The 18,579-nt window shown below is 44.9% G+C and overlaps 1 protein-coding gene across 6 annotated transcripts in view; it reads right to left on the bottom strand.

Annotated features, from left to right (window-relative positions):
• KIAA1210 (KIAA1210 ortholog) overlaps positions 1 to 18,579 on the bottom strand; it is a 105,582-nt gene that overhangs the window by 24,446 nt on the left and 62,557 nt on the right. For 5 of the 6 annotated variants that reach the window (XM_083159419.1, XM_083159414.1, XM_083159417.1 and 2 more), the window contains exons 4-6: positions 15,200 to 15,320; positions 14,320 to 14,478; positions 11,868 to 11,933 (exon numbers count right to left, since the gene is read on the bottom strand). In XM_083159419.1, coding sequence (XP_083015545.1) covers positions 11,868 to 11,933; positions 14,320 to 14,478; positions 15,200 to 15,320 — 346 coding nt within the window. The remainder of the gene's footprint in view (positions 1 to 11,867; positions 11,934 to 14,319; positions 14,479 to 15,199; positions 15,321 to 18,579) is intronic. The other variant, XM_083159416.1, reaches the window with a different exon arrangement.

Raw genomic sequence — 18,579 nt, 5'->3', positions numbered from 1 at the left:
CCTCGCCAGCCGCTCGCTGCAGCATTGAATACCCCCCATTGTATAGTGATCGGTACACCGGGAGATCACCTTAAGAGTAAACCCTCACAGCTGCCTCCAAGAATTTATGCAGATTGTTACATTTTAGAAACACAATTCACTCTGTCTGTTTTAGTGTGTCAAATAATCCTCTAAGCCAATGGGGACATCCAGGTTCTGAAAATGGGTAATGAATTTTTATAAGTATTTTTCGCTCAATCAAGCACGGTTAGCTATTTAACTATCCAAAGTAGGCTTTAACTCCACAGCATATCTTACACAGAGTGGACATGTAACAGCCGTATTTGTATGTCTTTAGTGTTATATGTTATGTATGTCTTTTTATCCAAAATTGAATAAATGATTTTAGTCTAATATCTTTAAATAACAAGAAGTGCCCCAACAAAAAGAGTTTCTCTGTTTCCGCTTTTCCATATCTATAGATCTATACACACACATATCTATATAAACACACACTCAAGTGATGTGCTGGCACTCTCAAGCTATGGCCAGAATTGTTGCTCCGCTGCTGTAGTCTATATCGCTGGATATAGCCAAGGGAGTGAAAGCTGCTCTCCATGTTGCCCAAAACTTTGGACCATTTCATCTATCATCTAAAGCCTGCTGAGTATGTATAATATAATGTATACACAAACACATACAGTAGATAGACACATTTTTCTTTTAAACTGAACATGGGATCGCTTGGCTTGACAAAAGGACAGATTCTCCACCAACCAGTGTGCTACAGGATGGGAGAAGTACTGTAGAACACTATTGTTTATAACAGATCACAAAACAAAGGCAGAGAAAAATGCAGCTAGAATATAATTGAACTCATAACTGCATTCCATCGTAAAAATGGGGGAGACTTAAAAATAACAGTCCCTTAATCTGGCTTGCAGATGACATTTTTCAGTGTTTCCAGACCTGAAAAATACTCTCTCAGCATTCTGGTGTTTACATGACCCCCGACATGAGAATAGCAATGCTTTCATTCCTCTTTCTAATCAAAGAAAATTCCACATGACAGTCACTTCCTAGAAGACTTGCTGATCATCATGCAATACGGCAATTATTACACTTGGGGGTTGATTTAGCAATCAGTGAAAAGAGTGGAGAATTCAACCAGTGAAGAAGTTGCCCTACGAAACCAAACCTTTGCGCAATGTGGTGTGAATAAGACGCACAAGTGGCTGTATCAGCATAATAAAGGCTACGTTTCACTGTAAAACACTGTAACATAGCATATGTATGTAGATACACCCCCATTCACATACACGGAATACGGGCATGCCTCATATTTTAATCAGCAGAAGCTATTCATGCATCCTATTCACTTTGTGAATAAGAGACATTGTACCAGATGTACTAAGTCTGAAAAGTGATAAAATGGAGAGTGATAAAGTGCCAGCCAATCAGCTCCTAATTACCATGTAACAGGTCGTGTTTGAAAAATTTCAGTTAGGAGCTGATTGGTTCATGGCTTATCACTCTCAATTTTATAACTTTTCAAGGCGTAGTACATCTGGACCCATTATCACTGAAAACACAATGTGCTAACAAGTGGAACGAAGCTGTCCAGATCGGCCATATTATGGCTGACCACCCTAATGCTGGGTACACACCAGAATGATTTGACCTCAATTTCCCCAATTTTGATACAATCTCGACTGATAGTATGTAAATTGGGCATGTTTTATATCCGATTCCGATCCGATGCACGTCCCCGCTGGTCTTTGGCAGATCCTACCTGCTGCAGTCAGGATTTGGAAACGACCCCTTCTGCTGGGTACAGATTGGGATCGGAATCAGATTGTGAGCAGATCGTGTGCTCCAGCAGATCGTGCGACCATCATATGATCTGATCACGATCATTATGGTTCTGGTATGTACCCTACATTAGTTGAACCCATCTAGTTTGACACCTAAAGATAGTCGACCTCGTCTAGATTGACAGTGACGGAAGTTACTGCAGATGCCAGCGTTAGAGCAACAAGAGCGTGGTCGACATGAGTTTTTCGCTTTTTTTTGGGTGCCGAATGTCACAGGGGTCCCCGTGGACACTGTGTGTGTGCAGAATGTCTCCTCGCATGGCACGCTGCTCTTGCCGGGGGCTACGCTTGGCACACTATTATAGTCTCACTCCGTGTCCACTTGGATAGTTTAGTATGAACAAAGTCGACTTGTGACATTCGGCACAAAAAAGGTGACAAACTCACGTACACCATGTGACCGTCGCTCTAATGCTGGCCTTTAACTTCCGTTACTGTCGATCTAGACCCAGTCGACTATCTTTAGTCTTCTAACTAGACGGGTTCGACTGAGCGTGGTCGAACATAACATGGTCGATCTAGACATCGCAGTTCCATCGTCCGGATACCCTAACAAGTCACACGGAGATCATTCATTATGTGTATCGCATAGTTGTATGTGGACACATCTGTATACACAAATTCGTTGTTATAGGTGACTTCACTCATGTTACGGATTGACATTTTTAAGACTATGGCGGTTGAATAATCAATATACTATGTTTGACAAAAATGAATGAAACACATTTTCAGAATATACGATATTATGAATCAGAGCGCTAAGGGTGAGTTTTATCAAAGCTTTGAAAGAGATAAAGTGCCAACCAATCAGGTCCTGTCATTTCTCAAACACCACCTGCAAAATGAAGTAGGAGCTGATTGGTTAGTACTTTATCTCTCACCAAGCTTTGATAAATATGTCACTAATATTCAGTCTTAGATATCCAATAAAACAAGCACAACCTTTTATAAAACTAGTACTACAACAAAGGAGAGCATGAGGTGGGTATTTGGGGTCTCTGTGCAGACCCACCATAGGCATTGTATACATAGCCAGATTAAGGGGAGCACAGGGCATACTGCATCCTTGGCCCCCCTTATCAGGGGGCCCCCCAGTTAAGGCACACTAATATTACTGTCTTATGCAGCAGAGACACAGAAAGGCTACGGATGGAGCTTGCCAACCAGAGCTATAAGTGACACAGGGATCCCAGCTTTACCTCCTCCATGCCTGGGTGTCTGGCCATTACTACACTATTACTTTAAATCTAACATACACCATTGGTTTAAAGGATTTTCCCAGAGTTTATATTTAATAGTTGGCAAGTGTGATAAGGGTGTGCTCCATACTTTAGATAAAAGGGTAAATTCCCCTTTCAGATCACACCTAATTACCGGGTTCATGCTGGTTTGTTGCTGGGTCAACCCTGCAATAGGTGCAATCTAAAAGGGCTTACCGGGTCCAGCCAATCGGCATCATCCCGGCATTTAAAAAAACGGCAAAAAACAGGGTTCTTACCAGTTTGTTGCCAGGTTGCTGAGCAGTGTTAATTGAGTCGAGCGATTCGTTTCCCAGTCACACTGATGGAGGAGTCAGCTACAAAGGCGCCGCCTCCTACCCCACTCCCAATGACGCTCCCCCCACCTCTGCATGAAGGGGCCAAAAAGTGCAAAATGCAGGGTCACATCGGGACTGAACCTTTTTAACGTCCTGGTGCGACCCTACATTTTGCTATGTGAAAGCAGTAATAGTGTGAATGGTCCATTTTTTTATAATCAGCTATCTGTAAAATAGACAGAATCCGGCAAGTATTAGAATCCAGCAATTATTAGAACTTTAATATTAAAATTTACTAGGCAATGAATGAGTTAATTACTGTGTAGATGACTAAGGCAGGCTTTGGTGTGTTCTAAACACTTGGCCTGCCAATGGCCCTCCAGGATGCATATTGCACAACTCGGCTTCGAAACACAAATGAAACTTCCCCCTTCAATAAAATAACTAAAATACTTCTGATTTCCTGTAAAATACTTGCAGTCAGTTTATACACAAAATGTTTTGCAATATACAGCAGCTGTTCCTCTAATGCCTTTGTGCAACTGAGGTTCTGGATACATGTCCTAAATGCAGCCATACAAATGCCTTTACAAATGTACAATGTGGGCACAGATCTGTTTATGGACACATAGTCAGGCTTTGGCATACAGCGTACTGTATGTGTGTGCAGAAGCTAATCTTGGCATTTTGCGTATGTCTCTTCTGAGTTTGAGGCAACTTGGCCGTATTGGTCTTTCAGTGAAATAGGGTGTTTCACAACAGGAATTGTGCGGTGACAAACCACCCTGACTTGTGGGAGTGTCATTGGAATGTTGTGAATATGCATCAAAAGCTCTTTGTGACAAACATCCTGGGAAAGGAAGCCTGTTCAAATGCAGCTCTCGAAACTGCTATGGGGCTAGTCCATATATTAATGATGACCATAGTGGCAGCTGGTGTACAATCAATAGGCGGCATGCATTTATGTTTTGTCACTATACCAGGCTTAACACATCTGCCACAAAAAGTAGAAAAAACATGGTTGTCGTTAAACACAGTACTTTGCATGCAACTGTATATTAGCGTGTCCCCTTTCCATATTTTCTGGATACAGCTCCCTCTGCATACATACACTCACATTACTAACTGAGGCACTTTGGGGGATTCTTGACATCTATGTCAAATTACAAAGGGCTGCAGTAAACTACTACATATTGGGTACTTGTGTATTTTGGCGGCGCCCCCGATGTCTGTCGTACGACGAACAGATCGCATCGCATCGCATGCCATGCACCCGATGGCATGCGATGCGATGCGACGCGATTTTGACCCCCTATACGACCAAAAATCGTATAAGCACCCTAAAGGGTGCTTTTGAGCACCCAAATGGGTGCTTACAATGTTAAATGCACCCCCACGCCACCCCCCACTATAAACGTGAACCCGAAGCGTGGCGAGCGCAGCGAGCCCGCGAGGGGCGGCGGTACGCGTCCTACGACCTTTTCATACCCCCACTATCCACGTCGGCGTGGAGTTGAGAATAGAATAGTGTGGCGAGCGCAGCGAGCCACCGAGCCCGAAGCGTGGCGAGCGCAGCGAGCCCCGCGAGGGGACGCGGATACCTTCACAGTTATACGCGTCCCCTCGCGGGCTTCACAGGTGTCCGTGGCGACGCGGACACCTGTGAAGCCCGCGAGGGGATGCGTTTACCTGTGAAGGTATCCGCGGTCCCCTCGCGGGGCTCGCTGCGCTCGCCACGCTTCGGGCTCGGTGGCTCGCTGCGCTCGCCACACTATTCTATTCTCAACTCCACGCCGACGTGGATAGTGGGGGTATGAAAAGGTCGTAGGACGCGTACCGCCGCCCCTCGCGGGCTCGCTGCGCTCGCCATGCTTCGGGTTCACGTTTATAGTGGGGGGTGGCGTGGGGGTGCATTTAACATTGTAAGCACCCATTTGGGTGCTTAACATTGTATAAGCACCCATTAGGGTGCTTATACAATGTTTAATCGCATCGCATCGCATCGTATGGCATCGTATGCCATGTACAATGGCATACAATTTCAAAATTGTATGCCATCGTGCACTATCGTACGATATCGCGTCGCATCGCATACCATCGTATGTGTTATGGTATGCGATGCGATGGGCGCCGCCAAAATACACAAGTACCACATATTGGTTTCAACTTCGGTATGGGAATGTGTCCAGCACACTATGGCCTCCTTACTGGTGAGCTTCCTTTAGTGTATGGAGTGCAAGTTGTGGTGGCCTTGTTGCATAGCAAGAAGAGTGTTGAGCAGTTGTTCGCCACCTGGAAATGTTTTACAGAAACTTTGCACACCACCACAGGTGCTCCGGTTTCAGGCATGTATCTCTACTAAGGACCTTCTAGTACACCTGATGGGATAGACTGCCCCCATATCCTTGCTGCCTTATACTTGCAGTAGGTGAGCTATTCTTACTTTGCTTTTTCCCTTATTTTGCCTCTTGTTCCAACTATGGGGGTTATTCTGTCCTAAATGTTGCTCTGTGAAACTGTAGAGCCGTACGATCAGATAGCCCCTTCGCGGCCAGAGTAAAAACCCGCTCTGTGCAAGCCTGCGATTGGCTTGCGCAAATTCATTTGCATCTCACTCACCATCTAATGATTTTTCCCAGTGTGTGCAGTCTGTGAGTAACCCAGAACCTAATCCGCCTGTATGATAGAATCAGGCTGATCAAGGCCGGAGCCAAAGTCACACACCCTACCTATAAAACCTGGGCACATCTATGTTTTTCCTGATGCTCCCAGAAAACCGCCGGTTACCACACTGGCTTCTTGTTAATTAACTTGTGATCAACTTAAAAAGACGCTGGATTGTTCTGCTGAATGGCCTTGCATATGCGTGCTACGATCCCTACACGTGCAGACTATTGATAATCGGCCACATTGTGAAATCGCAGGACTGCAATTAGGTCTGAATAACCCCCTATATTTGGGATTTGGCTGCTTCGCTGCTCTCATGTAACCACAACTGGTGATGAAGAGCTAGCTCTCAGTCACAGTGGGGCAGATGTATTAAGCCTGGTGAAGAGATAAAGTGGAGATAAAGTAGAAGGTGATAACGCACCAGCCAATCAACTCCTTACTGTCCTTTTTCAAAATGTAGCTGATTGGCTGGTGCATTATCACCTTCTACTTTATCTCCACTTTATCTCTTCACCAGGCTTAATACATCTGCCCCACAATGCATTAATATATATATATATATCCATTTACCTCCATTCACACTTGGTATTTACATCTATAATTGGCCATATTCTAATCTATGTACTTCTCATTGTTCCCTGCAGTTTTGGCTTCTCTCCATATGTATTTGGAATCCTAACACATCCCAATGGTAAGTACAAGGGTTGGGCTTAGGCACTAGGGGAGGATTAGGGTTAGGCACTGGGAAGGGGGGATTAGGGTTAGGCTGCGGGAGGGGGAGGGTAAGGTTAATATACCTGCCAGGATGGGACAAGATTGTCAAGGACCCCAACTGCCAGAATTTCATACCTAACCAGGTTAAAATACAACAAAGAATTGTGTAGTGTGCCCAAAAAAAACAAGCAACATACAAATAAACTTAATTCTGCTAACAATTTATTAAAATATTGTAATACCAGGTGTTATAGGAATTTTAATTGGTAATCCTGTAATTTATATAGGGAGCACTCTGGGAGACAAGCAGGCAAAAAGTATAAATATTTGGACAAAGTCTCAAGCCAAATTGTGCGTACTAAAGAAAACCTTCTGTTCATAGGGGTACATTTACTAAAGGTTCCAAAAATAAAAAGAGGCAATGGTGCCCATAGCAACCAATCAGATTCGGTCTATCATTTTATAGGATGCAACAGAGAAATGATAGACCAAATCTGATTGGTTGCTATAGGAATCATCACCAATGTTCAGTTTAGTGCCCCCCAAGTAAGATAACTCCATAAAGAGTAACACAACATATGTAAAGCACAACGGAACTTGCTGCGCTGTAGAAGAAACAGTGAATAAAAAGATAAGAAACTAATCTGATTAAAATTGATATATATCAAAAGTAATTCACAGTAATTAGGCCTGTTTATACATATAAAACCATATGGTGTGTATTATTAATGCTGGTTACAATCTGGAAATATTTGCCATACCTATGTTAATCTTCCAGTGTAATGTTATTATAAGGAACTGTTGAATTTGGGGAGACTCTGAATGGGAAGGAACCGGTTTCAATCCTGCTCACTGGAATACCGTAAGCAAGTTCTTCCTAAACGGTGTGCCATGGCACACTCTGGTGCCTTGGGACCCTTGCAGGGGTGCCTCAGGTTGGTGGTCCTGGACCAATTGAACTTAATTATGGTCACTGTAACTTGCAAACACAGTGCCATGGCACACCGTTTAGGAAGAACTTGCTTACGGTATTCCAGTGAGCAGGATTGAAACCGGCTGCCTATCAAAAAATGTGGACAAACAGAAGCAGCCCTTATCAGATTACATAATTAAACCTAAAGATGACATATGAACCTAATTTATTTAATATTTTTTCCCCTAATTTCCCAATTAGAAACTTTCGCCCTAGGGGTGCCATGGATAAAACCACTGCTGTAAGCACAAGGGGGCAGATGTATTAAACCTGGTACAGTGATCAAGTGGAAGGTGATAAGTCATGCACCAGGCAATCAACTCCTAACTGTCATTTTTCAAACACAGCTAATTGGCTTTTAGGTTATCACCTTCCACTTTATCACTTAACCAGGCTTAATACATCTGCCCCATTGTTTCAAGTGTTCAATTGACTGTGCATTTCTACCATTCTGGTAATCCTTCAGGTACATGAAAAAGCTGATTGTCCATTACAAGATCTGCCAGTAGGAGATATTGGGGGTATTCAACCCCAGGTGCTATTTCTGACAGGGGCCTATTCAATGCTGCCATTTCCAACAGCATTGAAGGCGTAATTTGACAAAACGGATCCGACTTTTAAACTGGTCAGATCTGTTTCGTCGGAAACGGCTGTCGACAATCCACGGGCGTTTCCGTCAACACCCCCCTTTTCGACAGGTGGAACATTGTATTCCGCCTATCGAACTGGGCAAAAATGGCCCGGGCTTTCAACTGTTGGTACATTCCAAAAGTCGGAATCCCAGATTGAATACCACCTATAATAATCTTCTCCTATAATCTACCAGATATTCATAAAGAGGCACAGTGTCTACTGACCATTGCAATCAGTATATTGTGAAGCATTTCTTTGTGTGATACTGTATTCCACAGAGCTTGCAAAAATGTCTCAAAGGTTTACAGCAAACCTCCAAAACCATAAAGACCCTATTAGCAACCATCACTTAGTTCAAATCCACCCCTGTGCTGGTACTATAGTCCAAATATGGTATCCAACATGCTGTCTGTCAATGATACTCAGCATCTGCAGCAGGGCACATTCAAACGCCAGGTTCCAAGCTAAGAGCCCTAAGGCACCGACTGTCTGCATGAATCTGCAGGAGGGAGTTTCTGCTACATAGCAGGGGTCATGGTAATAGACCTCTTTTTTTGGTTAGTGAGGGAGATTGAATTAACTTTTTAAACAAGAAATCAACACACTTGTATTCCTTTTTCACAGATTTCATATGGTTACACTTATGTCTTATCTAAATACAATTCTTAATTTAACTAGCACTGATTAATATATTATTTGTTGGACTCTAAATCCAATAGACACACACATATACATACATAGGGATCATCTTAAAAATAATATTTTATGTATGTATGTATGTATGTATGTATCTATCTGGAGTGCCGGTTTTGCTGCATTGGACATGTGATACATAGCAAGATAGATGTGTGTGTGCTGGACAAGTAAACGCAATATTATCACGTTAAAGCCATAACATAATAGCGACAATTATATTTTTATGGCGTTAGCGGCATGCTTCACCATTCGTTGCCGGAAGCCGCCAGACTCAGCAGCAGCAGGTCACCAGACCCCTTGACGCATACATACATACATACATACATACCATAAATATGTACATACATGAATACTCCTGCAGAAAATAAGCTACTGTCTCACTAAGTTGCCACCTTGGTCACACTCCCCGCCCTTGGTACATGTCTGTATTAAATCCAAATTCCTCTAACTGCGCTAAGCTGAGTTAGCCAAGAGATGGGAGGGGAAAAATCTAAAACAAGAATCATGGTGCCAGTGTTAACAGTCCCTGGTCCGCACTCCCCCATTTATGCTACATTAACATCTGGCTATGATTTGGAAGGAAGCTTAATGGACTGAAGCTCAGACAAAAGTGTAATGGGCCCTACATACGCAGAGATTTGTGCCAGAGATTCATAAAGGGAGATTCAGCATGGGAGATTTCCCTTAAACTGAATTATTCAGATAATGAGCCACACACACACAGATTTGTGCCAGAGATTCATAATGGCAGATTCAGCATGAGAGATTTCAAATCTCTCACAGAAACTTCAGGGGAATAAAAAAAAAGTATTAAATGTAAATAAGGGGGTGGAATAATGCCTGGGGGAGTGTCACCTGTCAAAGTCTCTGACCTGCAGACCCATTCAAGTCTGCATCAGGAAATCCCAGATCATAGTATTCCAGTTTAATGCAAGCAGACATGTTTCCCAGCAGTCTTACGCATACACTCACAATAGTCAATCTATAGTAATTATAAAAGTATTTGTGTAAGGCACTGGAGCTCCTATGGCACAGAGAGGGGCTGGTTTATTCCCTATAGATTAAATTCCAAAACAAAAACAAAAAATGTCTTTAGTTTCTGAGTGTCAGCTTTTTGTAGGATGTGCCCAGACACATGTAAATGGTCTCCTTAGCATTAGAAGTAAAGGCAGTATAGATGCAGCCAGGAGATGATGGTGTTGGGCAAGGATGTGGCAGTGCTGCATTCAGTCACCCTTCCACCGGCCTCTCTCTCCTCAATCTCCTGAGTCCTGCCTGGCACGGGCACTACTAGGAAGTGGAACATGTGAAGTGGAACATCTGGGGAGGGGGGCCATATCCACTGGCCAGCAATGTTTATTTATAAGCTGTGCCACCAGCTTTTTTTTAAATCTATATATTGGAGGGGGGGTGGGTTATTATTAAATTCATTGGTGCCCAGTGACTATGCACCCCCCCCCCCCCCTCCAGATGGGGAATAATAAATGCATTGGTTGCACAGTGGTATGCCCCCCTCCCCAGATAGGGAATATTCAATTCATTGGATTGGTGGCCAGTGGCTATGCACCCCCCCATGGGGAATATTAAAATCATTGGTGGCCAGTGGCTATGCACCCACCCCCCCATGGGGAATATATACCTCATTGGTGGCACAGTGGTTGTATGTATGTGGGAAAGGACCCCACCAGATGGGCAATACATTGGTGGCACAGTGGTTGTGGGTATGTGGGGAACGACCCCACCAGATGGGCAATACATTGGTGGCACAGTGGGGAAAAATAAATACTTACCAACTCCTGAGTCCAGCGTCGCGTCCTCTCTGTCCCGCAGCGTCCACACAATGAAGAGTGAGGTCACGGCGGGACCTAGTCCAGAGGTGTCCGGCTTCATCAGGGGATGCGGCGGTGTCCGGTGTCATGGGGGACGCCGGTCTCCTGCTGCTACAGTGGTGCACGGCGCATCACCGGGAGCGGCGTATCGCGTGTGAACGGGGGCGGTGTCCGGCGTGTCAAGGTGGGGGGCGGCGTTGTGGTACTTCGGGGCGGCGTCCAGCGTCGCTCAGAAGGCCCTGCTCACATCCGAGGCCACAAATGAGCAGGAGCTTCTGAGCGACTGCTCTAGATTGACAGGCAGGTCCATTCTGAATCCTGGGCAGATTCAGAATGGCGGGGGCGCGCATGTAAATCGCTGTGTGGGCTATATACACAGCGATTTACATGCATTTTCAGGGATTTTCTGAGTGATTTGTTAAAATCGCTCAGAAAATGCCTGAAAATTGTGCTGTGTGTGGGGCCCATTAGTCACATAGGCTCTGATGTACTAAAGGGAAAATGCAGTTAAAAAACCCGAAAACTGGACTTTGGCTTTTGACCGCACTTCCCAAATATACCAAGCCCCTTTGCTGGGGTTGACCATTAGAAGCCGAAATCACTCCCCCTCCCCCTATTACATCTATATAAGGATGCATTATCAAGATAAAACATAGAAAGGATATAAGGGGATTCAAAATGTATACTCCAAGTAATGAGAAAGTATTAGCCGATATGATAAAAATATCGGAGGAGGGCTCATCAAAATAACGTAATATCATGAGAAGGATAAAACCCCAGATATGAAAGCTGTTCTTTGCTATACTAATCGCATATGTAAGTAAATATGCAATTAGTATCTATGCAGTAAGTGGCGGGACGTGCTGCATCGTGGACGCAATGCTTAGTACATCCTGCCCATATGCATTTAGCAAACCCATTTTTACACATATTCGTTTTGCTGATTACAAAACTATAGTTACCGGTTCATCTTCGCTGTCCGTCCCTCCTAAGCTTAAAGAACTGCGTCTCTGTGCACTGCCGGAAGCCTAAGCAGAAGAAAACACAACAGAGGTTATAGATCAATTGCATGGAAAACTATCTACCTGGGTGACCAGCACACAGTCCTAAGGGTGAAAGGTCCTATAAGAATGTTACTGATGAATATGTTGAGCGTGTGAGTAGAATTACATATGTAGAGCCTGTAGGCACACAGCCTTTGGAAATCTATGCTCGGTTACACCCAGTAGTCAAACACTGGGAATCATTTCTTTGATAATATCACTTTACAGATATGTTGGTATTACCCTGCACAATACAAGTTTAGTTATGTCTGATTCATGTGAAAGATGTATGTGATAACCAGCTATAATACTTTCACATACATCACAAACTATGGGGTTGAATCAGCTCGCTGTGAGTAGCGCCAGGAGAGAGTTCCAGGAGCTATTCAACTCAGCATGTTGTTGTGTCTGAGAATGCCGGTGCACTCAGGTGTTTAGTCAGGAGAACCGTCCAGCATTCTACCTATGAAGTGCTCAGCCGCAATAATGTTTGTGCCGCACTAGGTCACGAAACATTATCATGGACCCCTCCTGGGGTGCAAGCAGAAAACCCCTAGTCAACTTAGTAGCATGCTGATTTAAATAGCTCCAGGAACAACCTCCCAGCGCCAGGGCCGAAACTAGGGTTTCTGGAGCCCGGGGCAAGGCAGTCATTTGGTGCCCCCCCCCGCCTGCCTTGCCCCTGGCGCCGGAGGCTGAGCGACCCCCCATGCCCACAAACCTATGTGTAGCGGAGGCCGGGGACGGGCAGCTGGGTTCCGGTCTGGGCTGTGGGGGATCTGGTCCGGGCAGCAGGGGTGGGACCAAATGACTGCCTTGCCTCTGGCGCCGGAGGCTGAGCGACCCCCCGCGCCCACATAACTATGTGCAGCGGGGTCCGGGGATGGGCAGCGGGGGTTCCAGTCCAGGCAGCGAAGGTTCCAGTCCAGGCAGCGAAGGTTCCAGTCCAGGCAGCGAAGGTTCCAGTCCAGGCAGCGAAGGTTCCAGTCCAGGCAGCGAAGGTTCCAGTCCAGGCAGCGAAGGTTCCAGTCCAGGCAGCTTTCACTTGTAGCAAGCTACGCTATTTGCCTGGCGGCGGGAAGCGCTGCTGAATTTGAAAAGACTTGCCGGATGCTGATTGGCTGCGAGAATTCAGCCAATCAGCATCTGGCAAATCTTTTCAAAATCTGCTTCCCGCCCAGCAAATAGCGTAGCTTGCTTCCAGCTCCCGCTACGCCCGTCCCCAGACCCCCGCTTCCTGTCCCCGGACCCCTGCTGCCCGGACAGTGCCCCCCCCTCCCCCATGCAGCGCCCGTTCAACTTTTCCTGCACTCTAAAATCAGCTCCCATTACATCCAGACCATGGTCTATGCAGGGAAAAAGCTACCACACAGCTTTTACCAAGCCTAAGCAAAAGCAAACTGACGTTTAATAAATGACAGAGCCATAGGTTGAGCTACAAAGAAATGCCACATTAGCCAGGAAGCAAAACGACAGGTGGACTTCCTTGAATTATTATGAAATGAAAGTTTAAGGCTGAAATAAAATATACAAATATGAAGGATTAAACATTGCATGCAGAGCAGCACCACTGGGCATCGTTTCACAATTTGGAGCCAAGCATGCATGGTGAATCTCGGTTAGGGAAGGCCCTGGTCTGCTGTTATGAAGCACGTTTGGGGTTATGCTGTTCTTGCACTCAAACAGGAGCAGGGAGACTGGAAGGGAAACTCACTCAGCATTATCAGTATATACCATCCCCAAGCCACACAAGAAACTCACCCCTGCAGTTTTGGTACCCCTGTCACTGATTGCAGGGGCTTTTCAAATTATGTCTACACTAAATTATATACTAATGCTATGGTTCCATTTCCATGATATTTAAATAACATTGACATTCCTCTTGTGGATACTGATGAATTGTCAACATGTTTATACTGTAATACTGAGAAAACCTGCTTGGTGGTTTAGTGGTCACTTACCCGGTTTGGCAGCTCCAGCAGTGTCTTCAGGGTCCTGCTGTGATAACTTCTAGCAGTAACTAATGCTAACCCTAACTCCTAACCCTCCCCTAGTGCTTAACTCAAACTTCCCTTCCACAGCCTAAACCTCCCTCAGCCTAACACACCGCTGGCTGAGATTTCAACAATGACATCATAATTGACAACATTAACAATAATAAATGTGGGGCAAACGCTAGATAAGTAGGGTTATATTATCCCCTGTACAATCATTCCATTATTACTAAAATATTTTATACTATATATAACACAGAAACCCAACCACTGTACAAAAATGTAATAGTGGTTTATTAGTAATATTTCTCATGGACAATAAAGTGTTCTCTTGTTCTACTACTTGGATAACTGTAAGATAAGTGAGAAAAAATTACCTTTCCAGATGACTGTGCAAGAATGTCATGCAATGAGGTTATCTCTGGAGGACTCCTCGGTAAGCCGTCATCTTCTGAAAGTGCCCCAGAATCCTCCAGCTTCTTGGGGACAATAGCCTGTGGTGGAGAGCCTATACGGATGTTCTGCTGGAGCTGGAGCTGCAACACAATGTACGTTAGGTTTAACTACAGAAGCCTGTGCATTAACCTGCACTGCTGCAGTGAGCCAGCTCTGCAACAAGATCTCTTGTGCATTTGATGAAAGTTATTTATTACTCAGTAGTAGAAAGGAACATGACCATGCTTTATATATGCAAGATTGCAGTCATTTCCTATTATGTCATACACAAATAACCTTTTTTAGTTAGCAAAAGGCCTTAGAGTTTAGTCCAGGCATGTCCAACGTTGGCCCGCCAGATGTTGTAAAACTACACATCCCAGCATGCTTTGCAATAGTTTTAGCATTCTCTAATAGCAAAACTGTGGCAAAGCATGCTGGGATGTGAAGTTTCACAACATCTCGAGTGCCAACGTTGGACATGCCTGGTTTAGTCCTTTAAGACTTGGATGGTTATGCTTGTTTCATTCCCACTGTAATATACTGGACTGACTTCCAAATTTCTAAAGTAATAAGAGCAGCAGAATAGGGCGAATAGGATTTAAGGATGAGCGGGGTTGTCCAAACACCCCATAAAAGTTACCGGGGAGGTACAGAATTTCCCCCCGACCATGCTGGCAATTGCCAAATTTCACCAAATAGCACACAATAAGGAGGGGATCATTATTCTAGTGAATACAATTGCAGCACAAACTATGACTTTATGGCTTTCACTTTATGGTGAAAAGCACTTTTATGCTATCATTGTGTAACACGCTATACCTGTAAGACTTTCACTTTCCCTGGGGTCATTTCCTGTGAAATATCCTCCTTGGTGTTCTCGGTCTCAGAAATAAACACGCTGTCATGGGACACAGCCTTGTTCCCCATAGTTCCTCGGGCCCTACAAAAAAATACACGTAAAAATACTTACAGTATTTGGTGAAAAAGTTACTTAAAATAAAGTTGGTGGAAGTGTATAATGGTCTTTTTTTCCTTCACGTTACAAATACGTTAGTAAGACTTTTCTGTGGATAGGAACATACAGATGTCTCCTCACAGAGTGATGCTGAAGTCATACCAAATATCCCTGGTCGAAAAGCCAAGTCCAGTGCAACTGCAGCATCCATAATTGCATATTTGTAGCATAAGGATGCGACAATCTGCTTCATGATACTGTATAGATTCACTTGAATATCTGTATCTGAAATTAATCTGTCCATGAACTGCTATAAAGCGATGTAGCTTTTTTTCCACACCATGTACTGCTGTGCTTCCTATATAGAGGTATATTCAATGCCCTATGGCAGTTGTAGCCAACTCAAGTCTTTAAGAGCTACCAACAGTGCACATTTTCTAGACAACCTAGCTGCTGCACAGGTGCACTCATTACTAGCTGAAACATTTTAAAAGATGCACAGGTGGAGCTAATTACTTCACTTGTGAGTCTGTGAGGAGACCTGGAAAAACATTAACTGTTGGTAGCTCTCGAGGACTGGAGTGGGCTACCCCAGCCCTATGGCATGTTGTGATGGCGAGCAGTGCCGATAGCTCGTCATCACAACAGGCGGGTCAGTATTCAACTAAACCCCCCCTGCACTCACCATTTTCACCTTGCTGGTTTTTTCTGCGAGGTGGAAAATGGCGAGTGCTGCTGTCAAAATGGAGAGGGCCACCGCTATATGCAGCGAGCTTGCTGCAATAGCAGCGAACCATGCCATTCAGGAAAAACCACACCGCCCTCGGATGGCGAAGATTCCCTCGGAACATGGAATAGGGCGAGGGGGTTAGACAATGAGGATGGCTTGTTTTCAGCAATCTTCGCCAAAAACAAGCCACCCTCACCAGAAGCATTGAATACCGCTCAGACTCTGGCACACACAGATCTACAAGGGTAGATTTATTTGTTAAAATTCTCCTAACCCGACTTTAATTTCAAGAATCCATTTTCAATACTAGGCTAAACTAAATGGGCCTAATTCAGACCTGATCGCAGGACAAATTTGTTCTCAAAATGGGCTAAACCAGGCATGTTTAAAGTCAGGCCCGGGGGCCAATTGCGGCCCGTCCTGTCATTTCAAGTGGCCCGCAGTCTCCAGCTGGAAGCGGGCAGAGCATCAGATGTGGGAAGCACAGCACAGGACACTAAAGGTGGGGCCCCGGTGAGGAGGTGCCGGCCGCCACAGTCAGATGTGTTTGGCATCCTACCCCTGCTGCTGCAATCATATATCACCCTACTCCACAATCACAGTGACAGCAGTGTTTGGGGAGGGGGCAGCAATGGGGAAGCTTGCTCCCTGAACATGAAGAGGAGAGGAGGGCGGCAGCAGGAGCCCAAGCATCTCCTGTCCTTGCAGTGCCTGCTTTGCCTCTGTCCTCTGGCTAACACAAGAGGCTGGGAAACATACAAAAGAAGGGAGGGGGCAGAGTGGGGGACAAACAGTAAAGGAGGGTCAGGCTGGGGGACATACAGTGAATGGAGGCAGTGATGGCCATTCAGTGAAGGGGGAGCAGGGGCAGGCTGGGGACATACATTGAAAGGGGGCAGAGTGGGGTACATAGTGAATGGGGGTCATACAGTGATTGGGAGTCATACAGTGAAGAAGGATCAGGCTTGGGGACATACAATGAATGGAGGCACTGATGGACATTAAGAGAAAGGGGGCATGCTGGGGGACAGAGTGAATGGGTGCAGAGTGGGGAACATACAGTGAATGGGGGACATACAGTGAAGGAGAGGCAGGCTTGGGGACATACAGTGAATGGGGGCAGGCTGGGGGAAATACAGTGAAGGGGCAGGCTGGGGGACATAGAGTGAATGGGGGCAGAGTGGGGGACCATTCTGATGTGATTAATAATTCAAAGAATGTCAGGCTGAAAGGTCGGCCCCCACACATTTACACTTCACCAAATCTGGCCCTCATCGCAAAAAGTTTGGGCTAAACCATGCTGCACTTCAGGTGATATAAATGTAACATGTGCAGAGAGGGTGAGATTGTTTCTGTGCAGGGTAAATACTCGCTGCATTATTCTTACACTGCAACTTATATTTTAGTTTGAACACACCCCACCCAAATCTAACTCTCTCTGCACGTTGCATCTGCCCCACCTGCAGTGTACATGATTTTGCGCATTTTGAGAACAAATTTGCCCTGTGATCAAGTCTGAATTAGGCCCATTGTCCTCACCAAATGTTCTCTTCTGCTGCCGAGGACTGGCAGTCATACTGATTTCACTTGTTGCAGTAGAAGTATAATGGATTCTGTAAACCAACCATAAGTGGTGTGTGGGTTTGGTATTTTTTAACAACATTCCTAATGTCAACATTACTAGCATGTGAGCATTCATGTAGGTACTAATGAAATGTTGTCATGATTAGAATATCAACAAAACAGTACCAGTGGCTCAATGAGCCCTTTCCTGCTAGCTGGTCTCCGGCAGTCAGCTGATGAGTTTCGAGTGTCATCTGGAGGTGAGCGACACCCCTAATCCTCCCCTAAAGCCTAACTACATACATGTGTTCCCACAGCCTAACCCTCCCCTAGTTTCCATCCCTTGCATCCATGGGTCTTCAAACTGCCCTCAGTTTTGCTGTAGGGGAGTGTTAAAACTGTGGCAAGGCATGCTGGGATTTGTAGTTTCACAACATCTGGAGGGCCGCAGTTTGAAGACCCATGCTCTAATCCCACAGCTGAACCCTAAACCTCCTAATAATGCTGTCATTCTACAGATGTGGATATGCTCAATGTCGACATATCAACAATGTTAGCATTGTAATTGTCAACACTGTGATTGCATCTCATGGTAGAGCTATTCGGTTGAAGCCCAGGATGGGTCCAAATGGAGACTTTGGAGTCTGTTCTATTGAAAATATGCAAAAATAAAATTTAACAGGGAAGGCAATATATGTTTCTTGCATACAAAGAAAGAGTATACTGCTCAGCCCATAGAAGCCAAGTTTCCGTGGTGCAATAGAAGTGGCTTCCCCGGCTGGCAGTGCTAACTGGGTAGAAAACGCCATTCCGTGGGACTGACATTCTGGAGAGTGACTAGCAGATAACATTTCCAATGGAAAGTTACTACCTGAATAAAAATCAGATATTCTATGCATAAAAAATATACTACTTCCATTATATACCACTCTCTGCATGAAATCACCTTTC

Source organism: Crinia signifera, chromosome 9 (assembly GCF_055691185.1).
Source record: "Crinia signifera chromosome 9, ASM5569118v1, whole genome shotgun sequence".
Taxonomy (NCBI): Eukaryota; Metazoa; Chordata; class Amphibia; order Anura; family Myobatrachidae; genus Crinia; species Crinia signifera.
The sequence above is the reverse complement of the archived record's forward strand: the minus strand, read 5'-3'. Positions and strand labels throughout refer to the sequence as shown.